Source organism: Mustela nivalis, assembly GCF_964662115.1.
Source record: "Mustela nivalis genome assembly, chromosome: 15".
Taxonomy (NCBI): Eukaryota; Metazoa; Chordata; class Mammalia; order Carnivora; family Mustelidae; genus Mustela; species Mustela nivalis.
This window is the reverse complement of record NC_139034.1, coordinates 78674480-78696404: the sequence shown is the minus strand read 5'-3', so window position 1 is coordinate 78696404 and position 21925 is coordinate 78674480. Positions and strand designations below refer to the sequence as shown.

At 37.2% G+C, this 21925-nt stretch overlaps 1 protein-coding gene across 2 annotated transcripts in view; it reads right to left on the bottom strand.

The window, feature by feature from the left end:
- PCCA (propionyl-CoA carboxylase subunit alpha) overlaps positions 1-21925 on the bottom strand; it is a 403241-nt gene that overhangs the window by 217046 nt on the left and 164270 nt on the right. For both annotated transcript variants that reach the window (XM_082700821.1, XM_082700820.1), the window contains exon 12: positions 18377-18527. In XM_082700821.1, the coding sequence (XP_082556947.1) occupies positions 18377-18527 (151 nt within the window). The remainder of the gene's footprint in view (positions 1-18376; positions 18528-21925) is intronic.

The following is a 21925-nucleotide window of genomic DNA, read 5'->3' as shown; positions in this document are numbered from 1 at the left end:
GTATTCTGAAGGCTGTCATGTGGAAGGAACAAACAAACAAACAAGGTAAGGTTTCTGTGTCGCTTCTATTTGGAAAACATTGACTTCAACCACATTAAACATGTACTTTTAAGAGAGACTCCTTGGACTCCTTAATCAGTTATCATGCTTTGGGACTCTCAAGAGGAGGGTATTCTACAGTGCCTACTTAACCACACACTCCCCCTTCTACGGGATACCCTTATGGGTTGAGAATTCCATGGAACACACTTTTAGAAACGATGCCTTAAACGTTCAAAATACAAAACTGAATTCCCTTATTGTGACTATCCTCACCAAACAAATTTCTGAAAACCTGGCTTCATACATTATATATTTTTTAGCCAATAGAAATGGGTGATAGTTCCAAGAAGTGTATGAGTAAGGGATACACCAAATAATATGATTCTGCACCTTAAGATCAGTATGTTGACATCTAATAGTAAGTCTTATGATTTAGTCAACAAAAGACCTAACCCTCACCCCCAGCCACAAAGAAAGAAAGAGAGAGAGAAAGAAAAGAAGAGCCCAAAACAAGTCAGAATTTCTTTTTTTTTTTCATTTTTAAAAAAAAATTTTAAAGGATTTTACTCATTTATTTAACAAAGATCACAAACAGGCAGAGAGGCAGGTGGGGGGGGGAGCAAGCTCCCTGCTGAGCAGAGAGCCCAATGTGGGGCTTGATCCCAGGACCCTGGGATCATAACCTGAGCTGAAGGCAGAGGCTTTAACCCACTGAGCCACCCAGGTGCCCCAAGTCAGAATTTCCGAACTCTCAAAGACAAAGAGTGTGCACTCTGCAGATCTACCCATAGCTAATCAGTCAGTCTGTGCTGGCAATGCCTCTATCTTTCCACGAGTCTTTTGTTCGAACAGGTGCATACAACTACAAACATGAAAGGTCGTATTATGGAATACAATTACACACAATCATGCGATAGTGAGTATATATATAGTTCTACATGCCTATATTAGATGGCCACAAACGTCCGACTTTTTATTAATCCATTTGCTATTTTAATTTATTTTTGTCTTCTTGATCACCATCAAGCTATCTATCACTAGTACCAGTGTTTGTGTTTAGACCTCTTGCTACTGTTTTCACATGTATTTGTTGCTTTAAATGTGTTTACCTCAAAAAATAAATAAGTGAGTTTATCAAACGCAACTGTGAGGTAAATCTGGTCTTGCTTCAAAACGTCAAAGTGATGAACTGAGAAAAACATATCTTTCTGGCATGGTGTCTGCCGTTGCTACTGTAATCTTTAGACTTATTCCTCACTAAATACAAACTAGGAAATATCTACAACTAGTGGATGAAAGTATAATGAGACATTTCCAGTCTCAAAGTAACTCCCGATAAAATACTTAATTGACAACAAAAGGAAAAGTGGTAACTCTACAGTAAAGAAATGTGAAAGACACCACCTTAACCAAGCAAACCTCAGCAGTAATGGCGTGAACAGACATCATACTTCTCCAGTGTGGTGCTCAGAGAAGCACAAAACCTTCCCTGTAGAATGTTTTACATTCTACAGTGAGCACAGCCTCAACACAATCACGAGAAAACAGACAAATGCAAAATGAGAGATATTCTACAACGTAAAGGGCCTCTGCTCCTGAAAAAATGTAAAGACCATAGTTGCCCCCCCCCAAAATAAGTAAAATAAAAGACTATGGAACTGTTCTCGATGGAAAGAAAGAGGTATGACAAGTAAATGTAATATAGGATCCCAAATCAGAAAATGTGTTTCTTTTACTACAAAACGCATTAATGGAACAACTGGTGAAATCTGAACACGACCTCTAGACTGGATGATAGGTATATATAAATGTTAATATCCTGATCTTGATAACAGTACTGTGGTAATGTAAAAAAATTTTCCTGTTTTTAGGAAATACAAACATTTTCAGGAGTAAAGGATCACCAGGCCCGCAGTTTACTCTGGAACGTTTCAGGTAAAGAAGAGAGACACAGATAAAACAGATAAAGCAAACGTAAATGTTGGGCAAAGGTGTTCAGAACATCTTTGTAACATTCTGCAATTTTTCTCTACATCTGAAATAATTTCACATAAAAGTTAATAGTAATTAAAGCAAAATCACTAGTTTGTTTTTACATATAATAAACTATTACCAAAATAAAGATAACTGATTTGATCATTTTATCTTCAATTAAAAATAATCCAATTTGATCAATATTTTCTCTTCAAAATCTACTATGCTAAATAAAAATAATAAACAGCAGATCATTCATTCAATAGGTTTTCTTTGACTTAAACTTGAAAATATTTTGTGTTTATTTACCTAATAATTCCTAAGATTTTAAGAACGGGTAACTAGGTGACAGGCAAGTTGTGCTCCAGGGGAGCAAGATTCAGGTAAATTCTAATTATACACTTAAGTTAAAACTTCCAATGAAAATTAACACTGAGGGAAGTTCCAAAGAGAAAAAAAAGTCACAAAAAAGCGTGCAAAGAAGTCAGACAGAACATGTATGTGTAAACTTGACCATTAACAGAGAAGGACGGTGATGAGAGGATTGGAAGTTCCTTAAATGGAAGAATATTTGGCTGTAACTGTCTGCTGCTGAATGGTGGCCCAACTGCCTACTCAAAGCAGAAGCTGTCCCCAAAGCTAGAAGACCCAACAAACAGGCTGTAACTATCATCCAAATGGCACTGAAATTTACAAAACCCCTCCAAATGCATGAACTTGTTCCTCAACATTCCACTGTAATTTTATAGGGAAGGCAAAGGAGATACAAACAAGAGGTATATGGTGAGCGAATATTAAGAATATCTAATATCCAAATAATGTTATTTTAAATTAATATGATTTTAGATAACATCTTTACTAAATACACCATGTCTAAACTGACATGTATTAACAAGGCTTGATATGTAAAATCTCCCTCTGGTAAGCAGAACTTGTTCAACTCAACTCAGCGGAGCAGTTTAGGTGTGATGACCTGTTGAATTATACGGAAATTGTCCTGTTACATAAAACTGAGTTCCATAATGGTGTTTGGCAGTAACAGGTCTCCATTCAGTTTGTTGTTATTCCAGCCCGAAAGGATAACTGATGCCATTATTTTTGGTTCTGCTCTTTCAGTTCAGAGAACTGCTTTGTCCAGAACAGAATCTAACATTTACCTATTAAAATTATGAAGCTCTACCTCCTGAGAATACAGGATTTCAAAATAAAGATCTAAAGTTATTAGATTTTGATCCACAGGACTCAAAGATAAAAAGCACATTGGGAAATAGGCCCCAACATACCATTCCTGTAAACTCACCTTGAAAATAATGGCTATGTTCAAGGGTGGCAGTGGAAACTGAACAGATTCTATTTACAGAGCTTCCCTGTTGACCCCAACACAAATAATCAGATGAAGAAAGGGAAAGGAAGATGTTATGTGCTGAACTGCGTTTCCCCCTCCCCAATTCCTATGTGTAAGCCCTAACCCCTAGTACTTCTGAATTTGACTGTATTTGGAGATAGGGTCTTTAAAGAGGCAATTAAATTAAAATGAGGTCATTAGGATGGGCCCTAATCCAATATGACTAATGTCCTTAAAGAAGAGATTAGGACACACATAGAACAGCAGACAGACCATGTGAAGACACAGGGGGATGATGGCCATCTGCAGGCCAAAGAGAGCGGCCTCCAGAAGAAAGCAACCCTGCAAATGTCTTCATTTTAGACTCCTAGTCACCAGAACTGTGAGAAAGGAAGTTTCTGTTGGTTAAGCTACCTTGTCTGCGGTATGCTGTTATGGCAGCTCTAGGAAACTAATACAGGAACAAATTTGAAAAATTAAAATCTAGGTAAGAGTACAGAACTCAAAGACCCAAAACAGTTTACAACACACTTTAAAACAAAAACCTAACTGAAAGTATCTGACAATTTTACCTATTCACATCATGTCATAAAAACTTCTTTCCTTCAACTTTCTAATAAGACTCAATAAATATTAAGGGAAAGTTTAATATACCCTGTTTTGTATTCTCAGTTTCCTAGGATATTGGCATTGAATATTCCAGAACATCCCAGAACATCCCATTCTCAAACTGGCTTAGTTAACCCAGTTTGAGAATCTTGGCCTCTGTGACTTTAAAAATAATCGAAAAAGTCAACTTCTGCCCAAATCTAAAATGCCCCTTCTGGCAAGAATGCAGTTTTATGAATTAGTCACAAATCCATTTCTCTAGGATTTCTCCTATCAATTAGTCTTTCAATCAATGCTCCAACTCTGAAAATAGAACACGGTATTTGTTCAGTTACAGTCAACACAAAGAAACCAAAATATGGGTTGCAATAATTCTTAATTTTTAAGTTAAATTAAAATTTAAATAAGAGAAATTAAAATTTAAATAAGTGAAACAGTAAAGGGTAAGAATCGATTTAGAGTTTCTAAAATTCCTCTGGAATATAAAGATCCCACATGGTCCAGGATTATCTGATGGGGGAGTCTGGTTGACATAAAATTTTAACAATTTCATAGCACTTCTTCTTTTATCCCATTGCAAAAGTAGATTCCTTCTTCACTGTGGCAATCATATACAAGCAACTGACAAAGATCTAACAAAGGTGGGAAATTCAGCTCTGTTCTTAAGGATATGCAACAGCCAGCTGATCACACTTGGGCTATTAACTACGGCAAGATGTTACTCCTTTCTACTTACTTGAGAGTGTTCCAATGCTTATAATCTTTGTAAGACTACAAAAAGGCTGCTTTTCCAAATAACTAAAATCTAATCATAACCTACATTTGGAAATGAACTATCACACACCACACACACACACACACACACACACACACGAATTTGGGAAGATATAGTGGGGGTCCTAACATTAATCTTAAGACAAAGGTCCAAGCAGAAACAGCTTATGACTTTGACACTTTTACCCATCAGTTTCAATTTTAGAAGACCTCCATCTCCATTCTTCACTTAGACTCTTACACAGACACCCTTATGATAAAACGATGTCTTTCAAAGTTGCTTATTGCAAGTATGTTTGTTCATTCATAACAATAATTTTGTAGTTAACTGACAGAAAAATAATAAAAGAATGTTATTAATTTATAGCTCAGTTTGCCATCTAAAAAAAAAAACTGACTACTGGCAGGCTTTATTAATAATGACAACAGTAAAAGTAAACATGTTAACCAATATTTAACAAACATGGCATGTGGAACATTACTGGTAAGATTTTCACAGCCAGGAAGAAGAATGAGTGCTAGGTCTAAACCAGGCACTTTTCTGAGCATTTTTAAATGAATTAACTCAGTTAATGCTCACAATCCTATAAAGCACTTTCTACAGTTACTGTCACTTTATAGATGAGGACAGTGAGGCACAGCAAAGTTAAGGAACTTCCTTATAATCATACAACTAGGAAGGAGTAGAGCTAGGATTTACTTGCACTAAGTCAAAATATGGATGGTTGCAACTAATGAAAATGATGACTAAAGGAGTTCCTCATTCATCAGCTCTGGTTGTTCTGAACCATTTTAAGGTCTAGAACCTCACAAAATTTCTCTCTAGAAAAGCATGTACCCAATTTCAGAGGGTCCACAGACTCCCCCAAAGCTCATTAATGACACCCAGATAACACTGGTTAAATATTTCTGCTTTGAGAAGATGGCAAAACCAGCATGGTGCACCCCCTCTCCACTCCAAATCCCACGGTCTCTATTCCCCCAGAGTGAGTGAGTGACACAGGATATTGCAAACAGGGACATCTGGGGGAAAGTGAGAGCCCATCACAAGTAATGAGCTCTTGCCTCTCATGGGCTGGGGGCAACCCAGAGGCCAGCTTCAGAGATCTCCAGGGAAAGATGTGAAAGAAGTCAGGGGGACAGCTTGGCCTGCGGAGATCCATGCGGCCTGAAAACAGTCACTTAAAGGCTCCAAGAGTCCCCGAAGTCCAAGCAGGCAATATATATTAGCTAGACTCTGCCCTTGAGATGAATGAAGTCAATGTTCCGAGATACATGCTCTTCTTTTTTTTTTTTTTTAAAGATTTTATTTATTTATTTGACAGAGAGAAATCACAAGTAGATGGAGAGGCAGGCAGAGAGAGAGGAGGAAGGAGGCTCCCTGCTGAGCAGATAGCCCGATGCGGGACTCGATCCCAGGACCCCGAGATCGTGACCTGAGCCGAAGGCAGCAGCTTAACCCACTGAGCCACCCAGGTGCCCCAATACATGCTCTTCTTAACCTCAATGGCAGATATGGCTGTATCTCCAACCCTCCGAAGGACTGCTGCCACTTAGACTATTACACCAAACAGCACTCTACCGAGCCCAAATCAACCACAGTAAAACCACTACAGGTGGCTTATCCACCAGAGATAGGGCTACATTCAGAATAATGACTATAGATACCAAGAGAAACAAAGCAGTTGAGGATTAGGGCGGGGGGGGGACCAGAGGGGGAAGTTGGGAATGCATCCAAAAAGTAACTGGGCACGTAGAAACTTCAAGAGTATCAATACATGCACACATACCCCCATACGAAAGGAGACTTTCCGGGATAAAATAACATGATTTCCCAATTATGCAGTATGGTTCATTACTTTAAGGAGAAGACGATCACCATTAGAACTCAAATTAGTGGCCTGGAAGAGCAACATAAAGAATTAACCTCAAAAAACAGAATACAAATACAAAATGAGAGTAATCATAAGCAAGAAGACACAAGCTTCAGAGAGCTTGTCCAGTAAGACTAATCCACAATAAAAGGAATTCCCAAAGGAGAGTATGAATAGAGAAAAGGAAATGAGAAAAGGAAAACAGTTAACAGAAGAAATTTTCTCTGAAATGAAGAAACACTTATATCTGTACACTTCAAAGAATACCTGGAGTAAAAGGCAGAACTTATGGACATAAACACATACCTAGGCATGTCCCAGTGGAGACCAAAAACCAAACCAAACCAAACAAAACAAAATTTTTTAAAAAGCCCGAGTTCCAATGATCAAGAGGAAACTGGGTCACCTTTCAGACACCAAGAATACTTTACATATATAATCGAAGACTAATTAGAATGACCTCAGACTTAATACTAGAAGCCAGAAAACAGGCCAGTGTATCAACTACTGAAAGAAAAACAGAAACCCAAGAATCCTAGAATCAAAATACCATTCCCCTTCAAGCTAAAGAAATACATTTGAGGATGTGGAATTTTCGAGCATAGCCTCCACAGATTCCAGCTGAGGAAACGTCATGAAAAAAATGCTAATGAAACCAATAAACTAGGGCAGAACTCTCAAAGAAGGGAAAGAGAGAAGATACAGAAATGAGAAACCTGTGTACACACAAGCAAAAAGCAAGTCTGGAACCAGAAGAGTTCAACTACAAAGGAAATCCAAATACAGCCCCAGAGATCTGAGATGATCTCTGAGAATCTTCAGTGCTGGAAAGCTGGGGCAATCAGAGCTTCTTTACAAGTATTAATTTGAAAACGCCAGTCTAAACAGGAAGATGAACATAAATAGAATGTTAAAGGACAAGAAAATTTCCAATCTACCAATGGGAAACAAGAGTAATTAGCAATTTAATTCAAGCAACAAATAAAAAACAGGAAAAAAAGGAATACTGAAATACAAGCAAAGATGAAATGATTTTATTTATTTAAAATTACAAGGACAAAACTTTCATACAAAAAGAAAGAGTGTCAGATTGGTTCTTTTTTCATTTAAACTTTAAGAAACACAAAACAAGTGATAAAGAAGGCTTTGAAATAAAACAGGCAAGTAAAACAAAAGGAAGGAAATGCAACATGATAGGAGTCAAGGTGGAATTTAAAATTAAAATCTTTAAACAAGACGAAGATGTTATGTAATGATAAAAGGTATACAATTCACATAGAATAGTCATAAACCTATACATATTGAATTATTTTATAGGTAAATATGCAAATATTTAAAATACAAGAAAAACTTGTATAATGAATACAGCCATACACTGAAGTAGCAATAGATGAAATTACATAATGTATGAAACTTTTACTAAAATACTCCAGCTAAAAGTGGCAAAAGGAAAAGAAGGTATGCATAAAACAATCCTGGCCATGTAAACATGAAGAAAGGTTAGTTTCACGGGACATGAAACTTCTACTCTTAGTACCTCTGTATGTTTGAAGATTACCACATGTCAAAGGGACCAAAAAAAAGGACAAACAGAAGAAAGAAGAAAAAGAAGGAAGAAAGGAAAGAGGGGAAAAAAGAAATAAGGAAGAGGGGAAAAAGGCCAAGGAAAGAAATGCAAAGAGGTCTTGAATCCAAGAATTTTCAGGACACTGAGAATACTATGCATGATACCTAATGGTAGATACAGGTCATCACACATTTGTCAAAACCCAAAGAATGTACAACACCAAGGACGAACCCTAATGCAAACTATGAACTTGAACTAATAACACTGCATCAACATTTATATCAATATTTATAATACTGCATCAATAAATTATCTCAACATTTTCAATTTCATCAGTTGTAATATATATACCATACTAAGACAACATGTTACTAATGGGGAATTGAGAGTGGATGGTATATGGAAACACTTTGTACTTACTTCTCATTTTTCTGTAAACCTAAAATTGCTCTGACAAATAAAGGCTATTTTTTTAATTATGATAAAAACTTCATGTATCTCTAAATCAAATAGATCCAATTAAAAAAGAAAAATCTAGAGGAATATGAATAAAACAATCAATCACCCTCAAAAACCTTGATTTGTATTACCTCAAAATACTAGAAGTATACCACAGAAGGGATCAGAGCAATGTTTAAAAATCTATAACGGAGGGTCACCTGGGTGGCTCAGCGGGTTGAGCCTCTGCCTTTGGCTCAGGTCATGATCTCAGGGTCTTGGGATTGAGTCCCACATTGGGCTCTCTGGTCACCGGGGAGCCTGCTTTCCTTTCTTTCTTTCTGCTTGCCACTCTGCCTACTTGTAATCTCTGTCTGTCAAATAAATAAATAAAATCTTAAAAAAAAAAATCTACAATGGAGGGGCATCTGAGTGGCTCAGTTGTTTAAATGATTGCCTTCAGCTCAGGTCATGATCCCAGAGTCCTGGGATCAAGCCCCACATTGGGCTCCCTGCTTAGAGGGGAGCCTGCTTCTCCCTCTCCCACTCTCCTTGCTTGTGCATTCTGTCAAATAAATAAATAAAATCTTAAAAAAAAAAAAAAAAAAGACCCACTATTAAGAAAGATACCAGTATAAATGGATTCACATCTGAGTTTTAATATTTAAGTAACAGATAATGCCTATTCCTACCTCTACACTATTTCCACAGATAGCTTAAAAAAATACATAAAACTTTATTACTCAAATCTGGTAAAGACAGTATTTTAAAAAGTAAAAACTGTAAATCATTATATTATAATCCAGTAAAATGACAAAAGGAAAATCGTTAGGTCTAATTAAAATTTATTCCAGGAACGTAGAGCAAAATTATCTCAAGAGGCTATAATGTTGGGGCGCCTGGGTGGCTCAGTGGGTTAAGCCGCTGCCTTCGGCTCAGGTCGTGATCTCAGGGTCCTGGGATCGAGTCCCGCATCGGGCTCTCTGCTCAGCAGGGAGCCTGCTTCCTCCTCTCTCTCTCTCTGCCTGCCTCTCTGCCTACTTGTGATCTCTCTCTGTCAAATAAATAAATAAAATCTTTAAAAAAAAAAAAAAAAAAAAAAAAAGAGGCTATAATGTTAATAAACTAAAAGAAAAACGCAATTTTTCTGACTAGTAATTGGTAGACCACCAGCAGTTTTGGATACAACTAGAGATAAAGGTAAGAACTTAATGAATTTCTAGATGGGGTGGGGGGGGGACAACAACTTTAAACAAACTATCATCTCAATATCACAAGTCAAAACTAGAAGAATGCCAAAAAAAAAAAAAAAAAAAAAAAAAAGCCTTCAAAATGCTAAAGGAGTTATTTCCAATACAGAATACTATACTCAAAACTCTAAAGGAAAATTTAGGAGAAAGTCTTTGTGACCTTGGGTTAGACAAAGATTATTTAGGTATGACACCAAAAACACAATCCATAAATGGGGGGGAAAATGTGGTAAATTGGACTTTATCAATAAAAACTTCTGTGCTTCAAAGGATACCATTAAGAAAAAGATAAGCCAAAAATAAATACATAAATAAGAAAAAAAGTAAAGAAAACAGGTAAGTCACAGGTTAGAAAAAAATATCTACAAACCGCCTATCTGTATCAAGAATTCTTAAAGCTCAGTAAGAAGTTGAACCAATTCAAAACTAGGCAAAGAATGACATTCGACACTGCAACCACAGGAGATACATGACTGACCAAACGAGCACAGAAGAGAGCTCTGTTATCATTAAGCATTAGGGAAATGCAAATTAAAACCACAATAAGAGAGCACTAAGTATCCACTAGAACGGCCATCATAAAAAAGCAATTAAAAAAAGAACTGTTCAGGAAAAAAAAAAAAAAGAACTGTTCAGGAGGATATAGAAATGTGGAGAAACTAAACTCTTAACACCTTATTCACAGAAACATAAAATGATGCACCAACTGGGAAACAGTTGGACAGTTTCATAATTTATCACATCCCCAACAATTCCACTCTATGTGTCTACCCACGAGAAATGAAACAATTTGTCCGAAGACTTACATGTCAATCTTCACAGCAGCACTATCCCTCACAGCCAAAAGGGAGAAACCATTGAGATATTCAACAACTTCTAAGTAGGTAAGTAAAATATGTGACATCCACACAATGGAATCCCACTCAGCAATAAAAAAGAATGGATTACTGTGCGTTACAGCATAAATAAACCTCAAAAGCATTATGCTAACTCAAACACAAATGACTACATATTGTTTGATTTTATATATATAAAATGTCCAGAAAAGGCCAATATAAAACCAGAAAGTATATTAACAATTGCCTGGGAATAGAGATGTAAAAAAGGGAAGGACTGGGGCACCTGGGTGGCTCAGTGGGTTAAAGCCTGTGCCTCCAGGTCAGGTCATGATCCCAGGGTCTTAAGACTGAGCCCCACATCGGGCTCTCTGCTCGGCAAGGAGCCTGCTTCCCCCTCTCTCTCTGCCTGCCTCTCTGCCTACTTGTGATTTCTGTCTATTAAATAAATAAAATCTTTTTTAAAAATTAAAGAAATAAAAAAGGGAAGGACTATTATTAATGTGCACAGGTATCCTTACGGGTAAGGCAAATGTTCTATTCTGTGATTCTGCTGTTAGCAGCACAACTCTGTGTATGAACTAAACTCACTGATCTATTGTCGTCTTACATTTGGGCTTCTAGAACAGAATAACATGGACTGGGTGGCTTATAAAAAAGCAGAAATTTATTTCTTACAATACTCAGACTGGAAAGTTCGAGATCAAGGTGCCAGCCGATTCAATGTCTTGCGGGAGTCACTTCCTAGGTCACACAGATGGCAGTCTTCTCACTCACTCATAATAGAAGGGATAAGGTTTCTCTCTGGAATGTCTTCATGAGTTCACAAATTCCACTCATGAGGGCTCCATCCTTATAACCTAATCACCTTCCTAATGCCCCACCTCCAAATACCATCACCTTGGAATTTATGTTTTAACATATGAGTTTGGGAGGGATACAAACATCTAGTCTATTGCATTTGTCTACTTAAAATGGATGAATGTGAGGCACTTGGCTGACTCAGCTGGTTGAGCATCGACTCCTGGTTTCAGCTCAGGTCATGATCTCAAGGTCCTGGGATCAAGCCCCACCTTCCCCTCAGGCTCTGTACTCTGCAGAGAGTCTGTTTTAGAGTCTCTGCACACCCCACCTCCTGCTCACGTGCTCTCATTCTCTAATCTTAAAAAAAAAAAAAAAGATTCAAAGAAAGCTAGCTAGCTCGCTAGATAAAACGGATGAATGTTACAATTTGCAAATAATACCACAAGAAAAACTACTGGGTTTTTTTTCCCCAATAAGTTAATAGAGTCATCTGCACTCATATTAATTCTCATATAATTTAGCTCCTGGGCACTCATTCTCAGGAAGTTACTTACAGATATATCCTAGGAAAAGGGGGAATAAACCACAGTATGCATGACAAAAATCTTAGAAAAAAGAGATCCAAAAAAGAGTTGTGTAGGAATCTTCAGGACAAAGCAGGGAAATCTCAGCTAAAAAGTCAAAATGCGAAAGTAGAAGGCAACCAGTATAGACTCCAGAAGGTTAAAAAAGAAACAAACAAATACTTCTACAAAAAGACAAAACTGACAGAAAACTCAATGTACCTGAATATATTCAAACATGGGACAAGTCTGTGGATAAATCAGGGATAGACACACTGAAAACTAAGCAAAGATCATTTTTAGTGGTAAAGAAAAAAATGGTTCAGGAAAGTGAAAGTAATCTTAGGTGACAAGAGGACTGCTGTGAATAGCATTCACACTGTGATCATAATAAAATCCCAAACACTGAGCTCACCCAAATCATGACAGAGTGGCCGTAGAAGACCGAAAGTGTGCAATGGTGCAGTGGGTGTGGCAGGGTGGAAGCTGACAGAAGAAAGTGGAAAAGGGAGAAAGACCCATATACATGCGCTGATTAAAAAGACACAAAAAATATTAAAAGAATCAACTAAACTAATTTAAACGGGTCACAGCCATCAATACTAAGCTCCTTTGTGAGAGGGAGGCAATAATGTCCCTAAACAAAGGCAGAGGACCAGCAAGAGCTTTCCTCCTCCTCCCTCTGCCTCCCTCCCTGGCAGCACTGGCTGTTCCTGCCCAAAGCTCCCCACACTATCAGTTCCCTCTTTCTAGGGATTTCTCACTTCTCCTTTTTCTGTTGTTTTTGTTTTTTCCTTTTTTGGTGGGTTTTGGGTTTTTCCTTTTTTGGTGGTTTTACTCAAGGGTTGCTATTGGATCAAAAGGCCAGGAACATGCCAGTTCAGCTGTTCTAAACCCCATGATTTCATAACCAGGTGAAAATTCATCAGTTACAAAGATAAGCTTATCACCCATCTAAGAACTCAGAACAGACATTGCCCACAGATACCTCTCAAAAGTAAGTTCTTGATTTTAAAAAGAAACAGAAGAACCACCCAACCCTAAAATGAATCAAAATGAAGAACAGATTAATCACAGAGCTACGGTGTGATGCGGATGGTGACCATGAAAACACAAACCACAAAGACACTAGAACAGCAAGGCCTGAAGAAAAGTCATATTACAGTAATACAAAACTAATAATAAAAATAGTAAAATGAAGAATTAGGGGAAAAGACAGCAGGATTAAATATAAATATGCCAATTTCCATTCATTTCTGTAAAAGGGAAACACTACATTCTCTCAAATTGGAGTATGAAGAAATATGATGGCAAAAATATAAATGGTTTTAATAACCATCTTTCTTATTATTAAGAACATCTTCTAAGGAATTACTATCTGTGGAAAATTAGAAACATTTATCTAATACTCAGGCAATTTCATCGTGTTTAATCTCTTTTTCTTTGGTTAAATATAAATGAAATAAGCTAATTCTAAAACATCATATGGAAAAACAAGAGTAATGAGAAAGGAAGAGTCCTGCTGGACACTGTGTTATTTTTTATTTTTAAGATTTACTTATTTATTTTTTTATTTTTTTAAAGATTTTTAAAATTTATTTACTTGACAGAGAGAGAGCACAAGTAGGCAGAGAGGCAGACAGAGAGAGAGAGAGAGGAGGAAGCAGGCTCCCCACTGAGCAAAGAGCCCGATGTGGGGCTCGATCCCAGGACCCTGAGATTATGACCTGAGCCAAAGGCAATGGCTTAACCCACTGAGCCACCCAGGTGCCCCTGGATACTGTGTTATAACACAAAGATATAACACCTGAAATAGTGTGGTACTAGCACATGATTAAACAGCCAGGTTAAAAAAAGAAAACAGTCAAATAAACAGATCTGAACACACAGGAGTTCAGTATATAATTAAGATGATTTCTAATTACTACATAAAAGAACGATTATTCAGTAATGGTTGTGACAGTCAGGTAGCCATTTTTTAAATTAAAAAATCAAATCAAAATTCCAGATGGAATGAAAATTTTACCAGGAATGATGCAATAAGTACGAAAAGAAAACATGAAAGAAAAATGTTTAATTTATGAATGTGTAGGAAAAGTCCTAAGTATGTTTTAACACCAGAAATAAGAGATTTAAAATTCAACTGTAAGATTTAAAAACAAAAAATTTCTAAATAGAAAGAAAAAACAATATACAAAGTCAAAAAGCAACAGGTGAAGGAAAAATAAATCACATCTGGATTTGCTGTTTTTTTAATCTACATTTATTTGATAATCTTACCAGGAAATGGCTTGTGGCTAAGAGAAGAAACCAATTACTTACTCACAGAACATCTTAGCATTATTCCCCACACCTCATTTCCATGAGGGGCAATTTGATTCCCTGTGCACACAGCGGGTAAGAAGCACAGGAGAGGAAGCCCAAAACTATTAAACTCAGAGCTTATATAAGAGTTGCTGCTTTATTTGCCGGTCCTCTACTTTGGAGGGGAGGGCGGCGGTGGAGGGGAAGCATGGGCGTGCGAGCAAACTTGGCTCTGGAATGTACATCTATCTTTCTGAGGTGAGAAGGGGAACCTCAACAAATGGCTCTAAGGAAAAATTCGACTCTCTCTCCAGCACACTCTATCTTAACGACTCTGTAGAAATGTGAAAAATATTCAGGGAGCATCGCTTCTTTGTGATACCACAAATGGCTAACTGCTTTAAAAAAATGACACCTTTAATAAGAAAACCCAAAGGACAAAGGACAAAGGTCAATTCAAAGAAAATAAAATGTTAATCTATGAAGAAAAATTAAACCTTACTCATAAGAAAAAAAATGACAATGATATATTACTTCTCACTATCAGAAAAAGACCAGCAGTCAAAGATCATTTTGGCCAGGGAGTAAAAGGCACTGATAATATTTAACTAAAGTATTAAAATTCATGTTTCCCCCAGAAATTCTACTTCCACATGTGCAAAATCAGGATATAAAGGGTCATTCATAATTGCCAATATTTGCGATAGCAAAATACTGGGAAAATTGCCAACAGGAAACCGGTGAAATTACAGGATTACATCTACAACTGAGTATTAAAAATCATAAAAATGAAGAAGACAATGCTTTAAGTTAAGTGTGGAACATTACCAAAGACACACTGTTGGGAGGCCTGGGTGGCTCAGTGGGTTAAAGCCTCTGCCTTCAGCTCAGGTCATGATCTCAGGGTCCTGGGATCGAGCCCTGCATCGGGTTCTCTGCTCAGCGGGGAGCCTGCTTCCTCCTCCCCCTTGGCTGCCTCTCTGCCTACTTGTGATCTCTGTCTGTCAAATAAATAAATAAAATTTTTGGAAAAAAAAAAAAAGACACACTGTTAGGTAAAACAGTTGCCTCTTGAGGGAAATCAAATGGTTGTGATAAAATGTGGTATGGAGAGTTACTTTTCCATTGTATACGGTTTTGAAACGTTGGGTTTCTTTTCTTTTCTCTTTTTTACCAAACATTGCCAATTCTTAGTTTTATCATCCAATAAGAAACTAAAATTATTCAAGCAAAACTACATATAATTTAGTTAATTAAAATAGCATTTTAACAAGATTACGATTTTTGGTAGCATATTTCCCCAACTCTCTACCCATCTTTCCTAGCAGAAGGGAGGAAACAGGTGACATGGACACAGATACATATGTGTGGGTGGGTATGTATGTGAGCTTCTAGGACAGAAAATGAAGAGAACATTTTGAGCAAAAGGAGTAACATATAAAGGCACACAGAGGTCAAACGGAACGGCATACTCAGGAAAGAAAGGAGTCTCACCTAACTAGTGCATCCAGAATGGCACTGGCAGGAAAGAGGACTCTGAGGGGAAGATGAAAGACACAGTGAAAAGGGACCTGTAAGGCAGAAACACTTGAATTTTATCAGTAAGAAACAGAAAACCAACAGCTGTGAACACAAACGAACATATAAGGACAGCATAAATAATTCTGATAAATAAATTTTAACCAGACTGAGAACAAAACCAGTCAACAAGTATCCATACACCAAACCTGGTGACTTTCTCAGTGTTACATCTCTTTAAGAAGAAACCTGTATTTCAAATTTCACTCAAAGTAAAGATGCTACTCATATTTCTGTTACCAGAAAAAAGTGTAAACTTGAAGCTCGAAAAAGTGACAGTTCAATCAAGATATTTCAAGGAAGGAAAAAAAACAAAAAAAGAACACAGAAAATTATAGCTCTCCAGGCTCAAAATGACACACTAATTAGAGATAACATATATCTGAGAAGATGAAGAATTTGGCAAATGTGCCTTAAGTATTATAATTTACGGTTAGTAAAAAAATTTGAAAAAGAAAATCTACTACTAAAAGAACATTTGAGTTATTTAAATATCAGATAGAAGTCTTTGAAATATTTAAGAATGGCTTTCTGAATACAATGAAATCCAAAGTTCTTTAATCACACTCCCATTCGGTCACAGCCTCTACCACCGAATATCCCCCCCCATCACACAGATGCTTCTAGAAAATCAAAATTAATTTATCTGGTAACTGATAGGATTACGGTCACTTGGAAATATATGCACAGTAAAGAAATATTAAAACATTAAATGGGAGACACAAATGAATCCAAGTGTGATATTAAAAAGCATAAAATGAGGTACTATCAGATATAATAAAATGAATCTCTTCTTGAAATTAATTTTTTCTTTGAATTTATTTATACTCTTTTTTTGAAAGTATACAACATAACCTGCTGACAACCATCTAAGATATACAACGTAAACCTAAGTATTTAATGATTTTGACCAAGTGCATAGCATTATTTGATATAAATCCCAACTTCCAGAGGTCTTATACCAAAACCAACAATGGTAAAAACTCAGAAAAGCTTATGGGTTGAGACAGATGAACCAGAAACACACACACACACATGAATATAGTAATAAAGTGTCCTCAAAACAGTACTGGTTATTAATTCTGTAAATTCTGCTACGTGCCCTAATTAAACAATCTGGTAGCTCTTTTGTCTGGAATAAAATACCAATGTCTTATAGTCACTCTCCATTGCCTTCAGAGTCATATTACAAACCAGTATTCCCATCATGGTGTAATACAGTCTCGATTTTAATCAAAAACACAATTTCCCAGCTAATTATCTAATTAGATATTCTTTGTTATAAGGACTAATTTTAATCAAAATCAAATCAATCTCTAAAAGACAAAATTCTGCCTCTCCTAAAGATATTCACACCAATAAATTATAGGTTAAATAAGTGATCTGAAACAGAAATCTCTTAAGTTTTGAACAACAATAACTTAAACTCCACAAATATTTACAATACTGCTTTCAAATGCATCTAGATACCATAAATTCTGCCATACTAAATGAAAACCAGCCCCACAGTGTAATCTTATAAGCATAATGTTGAAAAAAGCAAGGTATAGAAAACTGCGTATTACATGATCCCACTGATTTAAAGGTTAAAAACAGGTACAATTACATATTGCTTAGGTGTGCATAATTAAAAGGAAAAATGATACAGAAATGCAAGCATTTAGAACTCAGAACAGTAAACAGCTCTAGGAGGATGGATGAGGAACACTTAGAAGAAGCGGGTGATAGGTGGGGTGGTAAGAAGTGCTGGCATTTGGGGACTTGTAGATCCACTTGATGTTTACATGCATTTTTGTGTTTTATGTACTTTTCTGCATGTGCCCTATTAGTTTACAACTTAAACAAAAGGAAAAGGGCAAGAAGGAAGGAAAACCACGTGTCCTCCAGGGCCCTTGGTTGGAACAGCGGGAGCACATCCCTAAGTCGACAGTTCTATAGCTGCTGTTGGACGTCTCAGCCTCAACCCTATGGCAGAGGGGGCAGCTCCTCTAGAAGCCAGGCTGAGGGGCAGAGTTCTGAGTGTCATTCCTGTAACTCACTCTAAGTACTCTTCCTTCCTCCATCCCTTCAGAGATCTTAAAGGCACAGAATCCCTTCTGTTTATCACATCTAACAGCAGTTCTCTTAACAGCACATGAACCCCTAACTGAGACAAGTCATCAAGAGAGGTGTGAAAGAACCAAAGTGGAATTTCCAGTATGGAGTGTTAACAGTAATGAGGCAGAAGGGCTAGACACTGACCATTAAATTAACCTGATATTTACCTATCACTCCCAACAGATGTCTTAGCACAAGCACAAAAAAATTGTATCTTTATTTAACACTTTATGAAGGTGGACTTTTGACTTTCATAAAAACAAAAAGGAGTGGGAGAGGAAGGGGAAAGTAAAGAGGCCCGGTGAGGAAGGAAAAAGTTACCTGGAGTCTCGTATTCATTTCCAAAAAATAAAAATTCTTCTTTGAGTCCACAAGGAATTCCACGGTCCCAGCAGAAGAATATTTCACTGCTTTGGCAAGAGCTACAGCTTGTTCTCCCATTGCTCTTCGAGTCTCCGAATCCAGAAAAATGCTACAAACGCAGAAAGAGTAATCAACATTTTGAACCAAAGTCACCTCTTGCATGCACCATATAAAAATTTTCTTAAAGGCGGGGCCCCTGGGTGGCTCAGTGGGTTAAAGCATCTGCCTTCAGCTCCGGTCATGGTCTCAGGGTCCTGGGATCAAGCCCCGCATCAGGCTCTCTGCTCAACGGGGAGCCTGCTTCCTCCTTTCTCTCTCCGCCTGCCTCTCTGCCTACTTGTGATCTCTGTCTGTCAAATGAATAAATTTTTTTGAAAAACTTTTTTTTCTTAAAGGCTACTCAAATGCAATCATCTGTATCAATTTAAGATTTTGTACCATATGCTTTACATATGTTTACAACACAGGCTTTTAGTATTATCAAGCCTAACATGTTTAAATAAGTCAGCTTCAAATTTTTATAAAACTAACGTGAACTTTCTACATGACGGTGCGATTTCCATCCATTTTAGCACAAGTCGTTGTTTCAACCAATAGAACTTAACATCCATATTCAGAACTTCCCAAGCTCAAGTGGGGAGACACGTCTTAGGGAGAACACATGTGCTGGATGAGCTGCCACCAGGCGAGCCCTGACCGGGACGGGGAGCTCAGCAATGAATCAGCAACACACACTAAGTAAGGCAGCTTTCAACAGAAACGGATATAAAACAAGGGTATGTCAGGATGTTTTCATCGAGGTTACCTACTGATTAAAACGTCCTGACTAGAGGCTCAGGGACTAACTCCGTACTTCCCCTATGTATTCGCTCATTCAGGGCTCGCAGTGACTCTGTGATAACTGACTGTACATCTAGGGAATCCTCAAAACTCTGGCTTCACGATATCAAAATTACCCTCCAGCAGGCAAAAAAAGCTCAAATATCTTCAATAAACCCTAAAAAAAAAGAAGAATATTTGTGTATTTTCACATATTTTGCTTCTATGCAAGAAAGGCTCTAAGAAATAGAACATTGATTACTTTTCTCTTCATGGATTAAACCTTATGGATCAAGGTTTAGGTGATTTTTATAAAATCTTTATTATGGAAGAGTACAATGAACTTCTATGCACGTGGTTCCTATGTGGAACAATTATTAATACACAGCCGGTCTTGTCTACACCACACATCTTCTTTTCAACCAGGCCCACCTGTTCTTTGTTTTTTGAGTTTTGTTGTTTTTTTTTTTTTTTACAAATTTTATTTTAAATCAAATCCCAAATTAGATATCATTTCATCTACAGAAACTTCCATATCCATTTCTAATTAGCCAAAACTTCTTAATGGCATTTCATATCCAGTTAGCATTCAAATCTCCCTAATCATTTCCATTTTTTTCAGGTAATATCATTGAGTCAGAACTCAAATAAGGTCCAGCCACTCCATTTGCTTATTTATTCTTACCTCTTTACAGTTCTTTTAACTTGTAATGTTCTCATCCCCTTTTTCTAAGATAAGGATCTGCTCCTTTTCCTCTCATTTCTCACAATTTGGGTTCAACCCCAGAGTTGCACACCATTTTAACATCTGCATTATATTTCTATTTTTCATAAACTGCTGGCTAGATCTAGAACCCTGAATTGATTTCAGGTTGGACTGGGGGAGGAGGAGGCATGAATATTACACGAGTGGGAAGTGCACCTCCTAACTGTGTCCCTTTTGGTGTTTAGGATTAATCACTGAACTTAGGTATTCTGAATCCTATTTACCTATCATAAACAATAGTTCTGCATCAACCTAATGGATATAGGCATAGATGACATTTCAATGATAACTAACTGACAAAATTAATACCAAAAAAAGAAAGAAAGAAAGAAAGAAAGAAAGAAAGAAAGAAAGAAAGAAAGAAAGAACGAACCCCAAAATTAACATCATAACATTTGGAGAATCTCAAAGACAGTGGAGTAAACTATTTTTGTACTATCTGACCTTGTCCTTTCTCTCGTCATAAACTCTGCTAGTAACACGCAGAGCTGTAAGCAACCTCATCATGGCACTCAAAACACAGCAGTAAATTCCTATTCTAGAAACTGAAAACTGAATATTCCACTTATTTAAGATTTTACAAATAGTAATATACAAATACCTAACAAGTCACTATCAATGACCAGTTCTCATTTAGGGGTTTGTTTTTTGTTTTTGTTCCTACTGCTTTAAAGTTTCCTCTTTTTCTCTCAATTAATAGATGAGTTTGTATGAAAGACTTTATTTCTAGAGGAAGAGAGAGGAAACAAAATAATAGTTCAAGGTTCCCAATCTGTGAAAGATTTTTATAGCAGGTAAAACCTGATGGGTTTAAAAAGAAAAAGTTAATTACATTGGATGGAATAAGAAAAGGACACAAAACTACAGAAGTGGTGTGTCAGAGATAATCCTGTTCCACCAGCAATGTACCCTGCTTCCACTCAACTAGAATTTTAGCAGAGTACAAGGTTACTTCATTTTGAAAAGACATTTCCCAAATTCCCTAGTGAAGTCCCTAACTTCAGATCACCACCAAGCAATCAGCACTTGTAGGTTCTGGGGGCCTTCCTTAAACATACAAGTAGAACATTCCTTTTGCCTTTTCTTGCATCCTGGTGTTGGGCCATGAGGTAGGGTCATGCCCCACGTACAATGCAGTGGGCTGTTCTTCATCGCCCAGTGACTGGATTTCAAGCTGAGTTCCCCAAGAGGCAGGAAATGGAAGCTGGCAGCTTCCTAAGGCCTGCACAAAGCATCATTCCCATGCAGTGTATTCTCAGAGCACAGAATAAAGGGAGGGTACACAAAGATCCAAACCTCCACTCTTCATCAAAAGAAGTGGCAAAAAACTTGGGAACCATGTTTTTAAACTACCACACCATACTGTATGTTTAAAACCCAATATAATGAAGGCAGGGCTTGCTTTGGACCATTGCCCTATAATTTAAAAATTCACTCATATTCACACCTACTCTTTATAGAAATTATACATACATATCAAGGCACACTGGTATGACTAAGTTACAACTGGCTACCCTCCTTATCACCTGATTATTAAAAATAACAACGTAGATTCAACTGGGGGACTTTTAAGAATGCAGAGCCAACTACAATATATACAAATATCAACCTAGCATCAAATTAGAAATGAAGTTCCATGAAATTGCTACACTAAACACAGTCTAAAGGTAACTTGAAGAAGAACTCAAAACTGATAAATCAGGGAATTCCTTAAATCCATGCTTTGAAGTTAGGATAAATTCAAAACTTCAGAATCAATTTTATGAAGCCTTCACCAACAGAAGATCCTAGAAGGCATGTATCCCCAGACATTCGGCAAGCCCAGAAACGCCAGCAGGGTCCCAACTACCTAGAAGCTCATGGAAGTCATAGCTGGCTATCCACCCAACTCTCTCCTCTAACAAACCCTCCTTTTTTCCCCA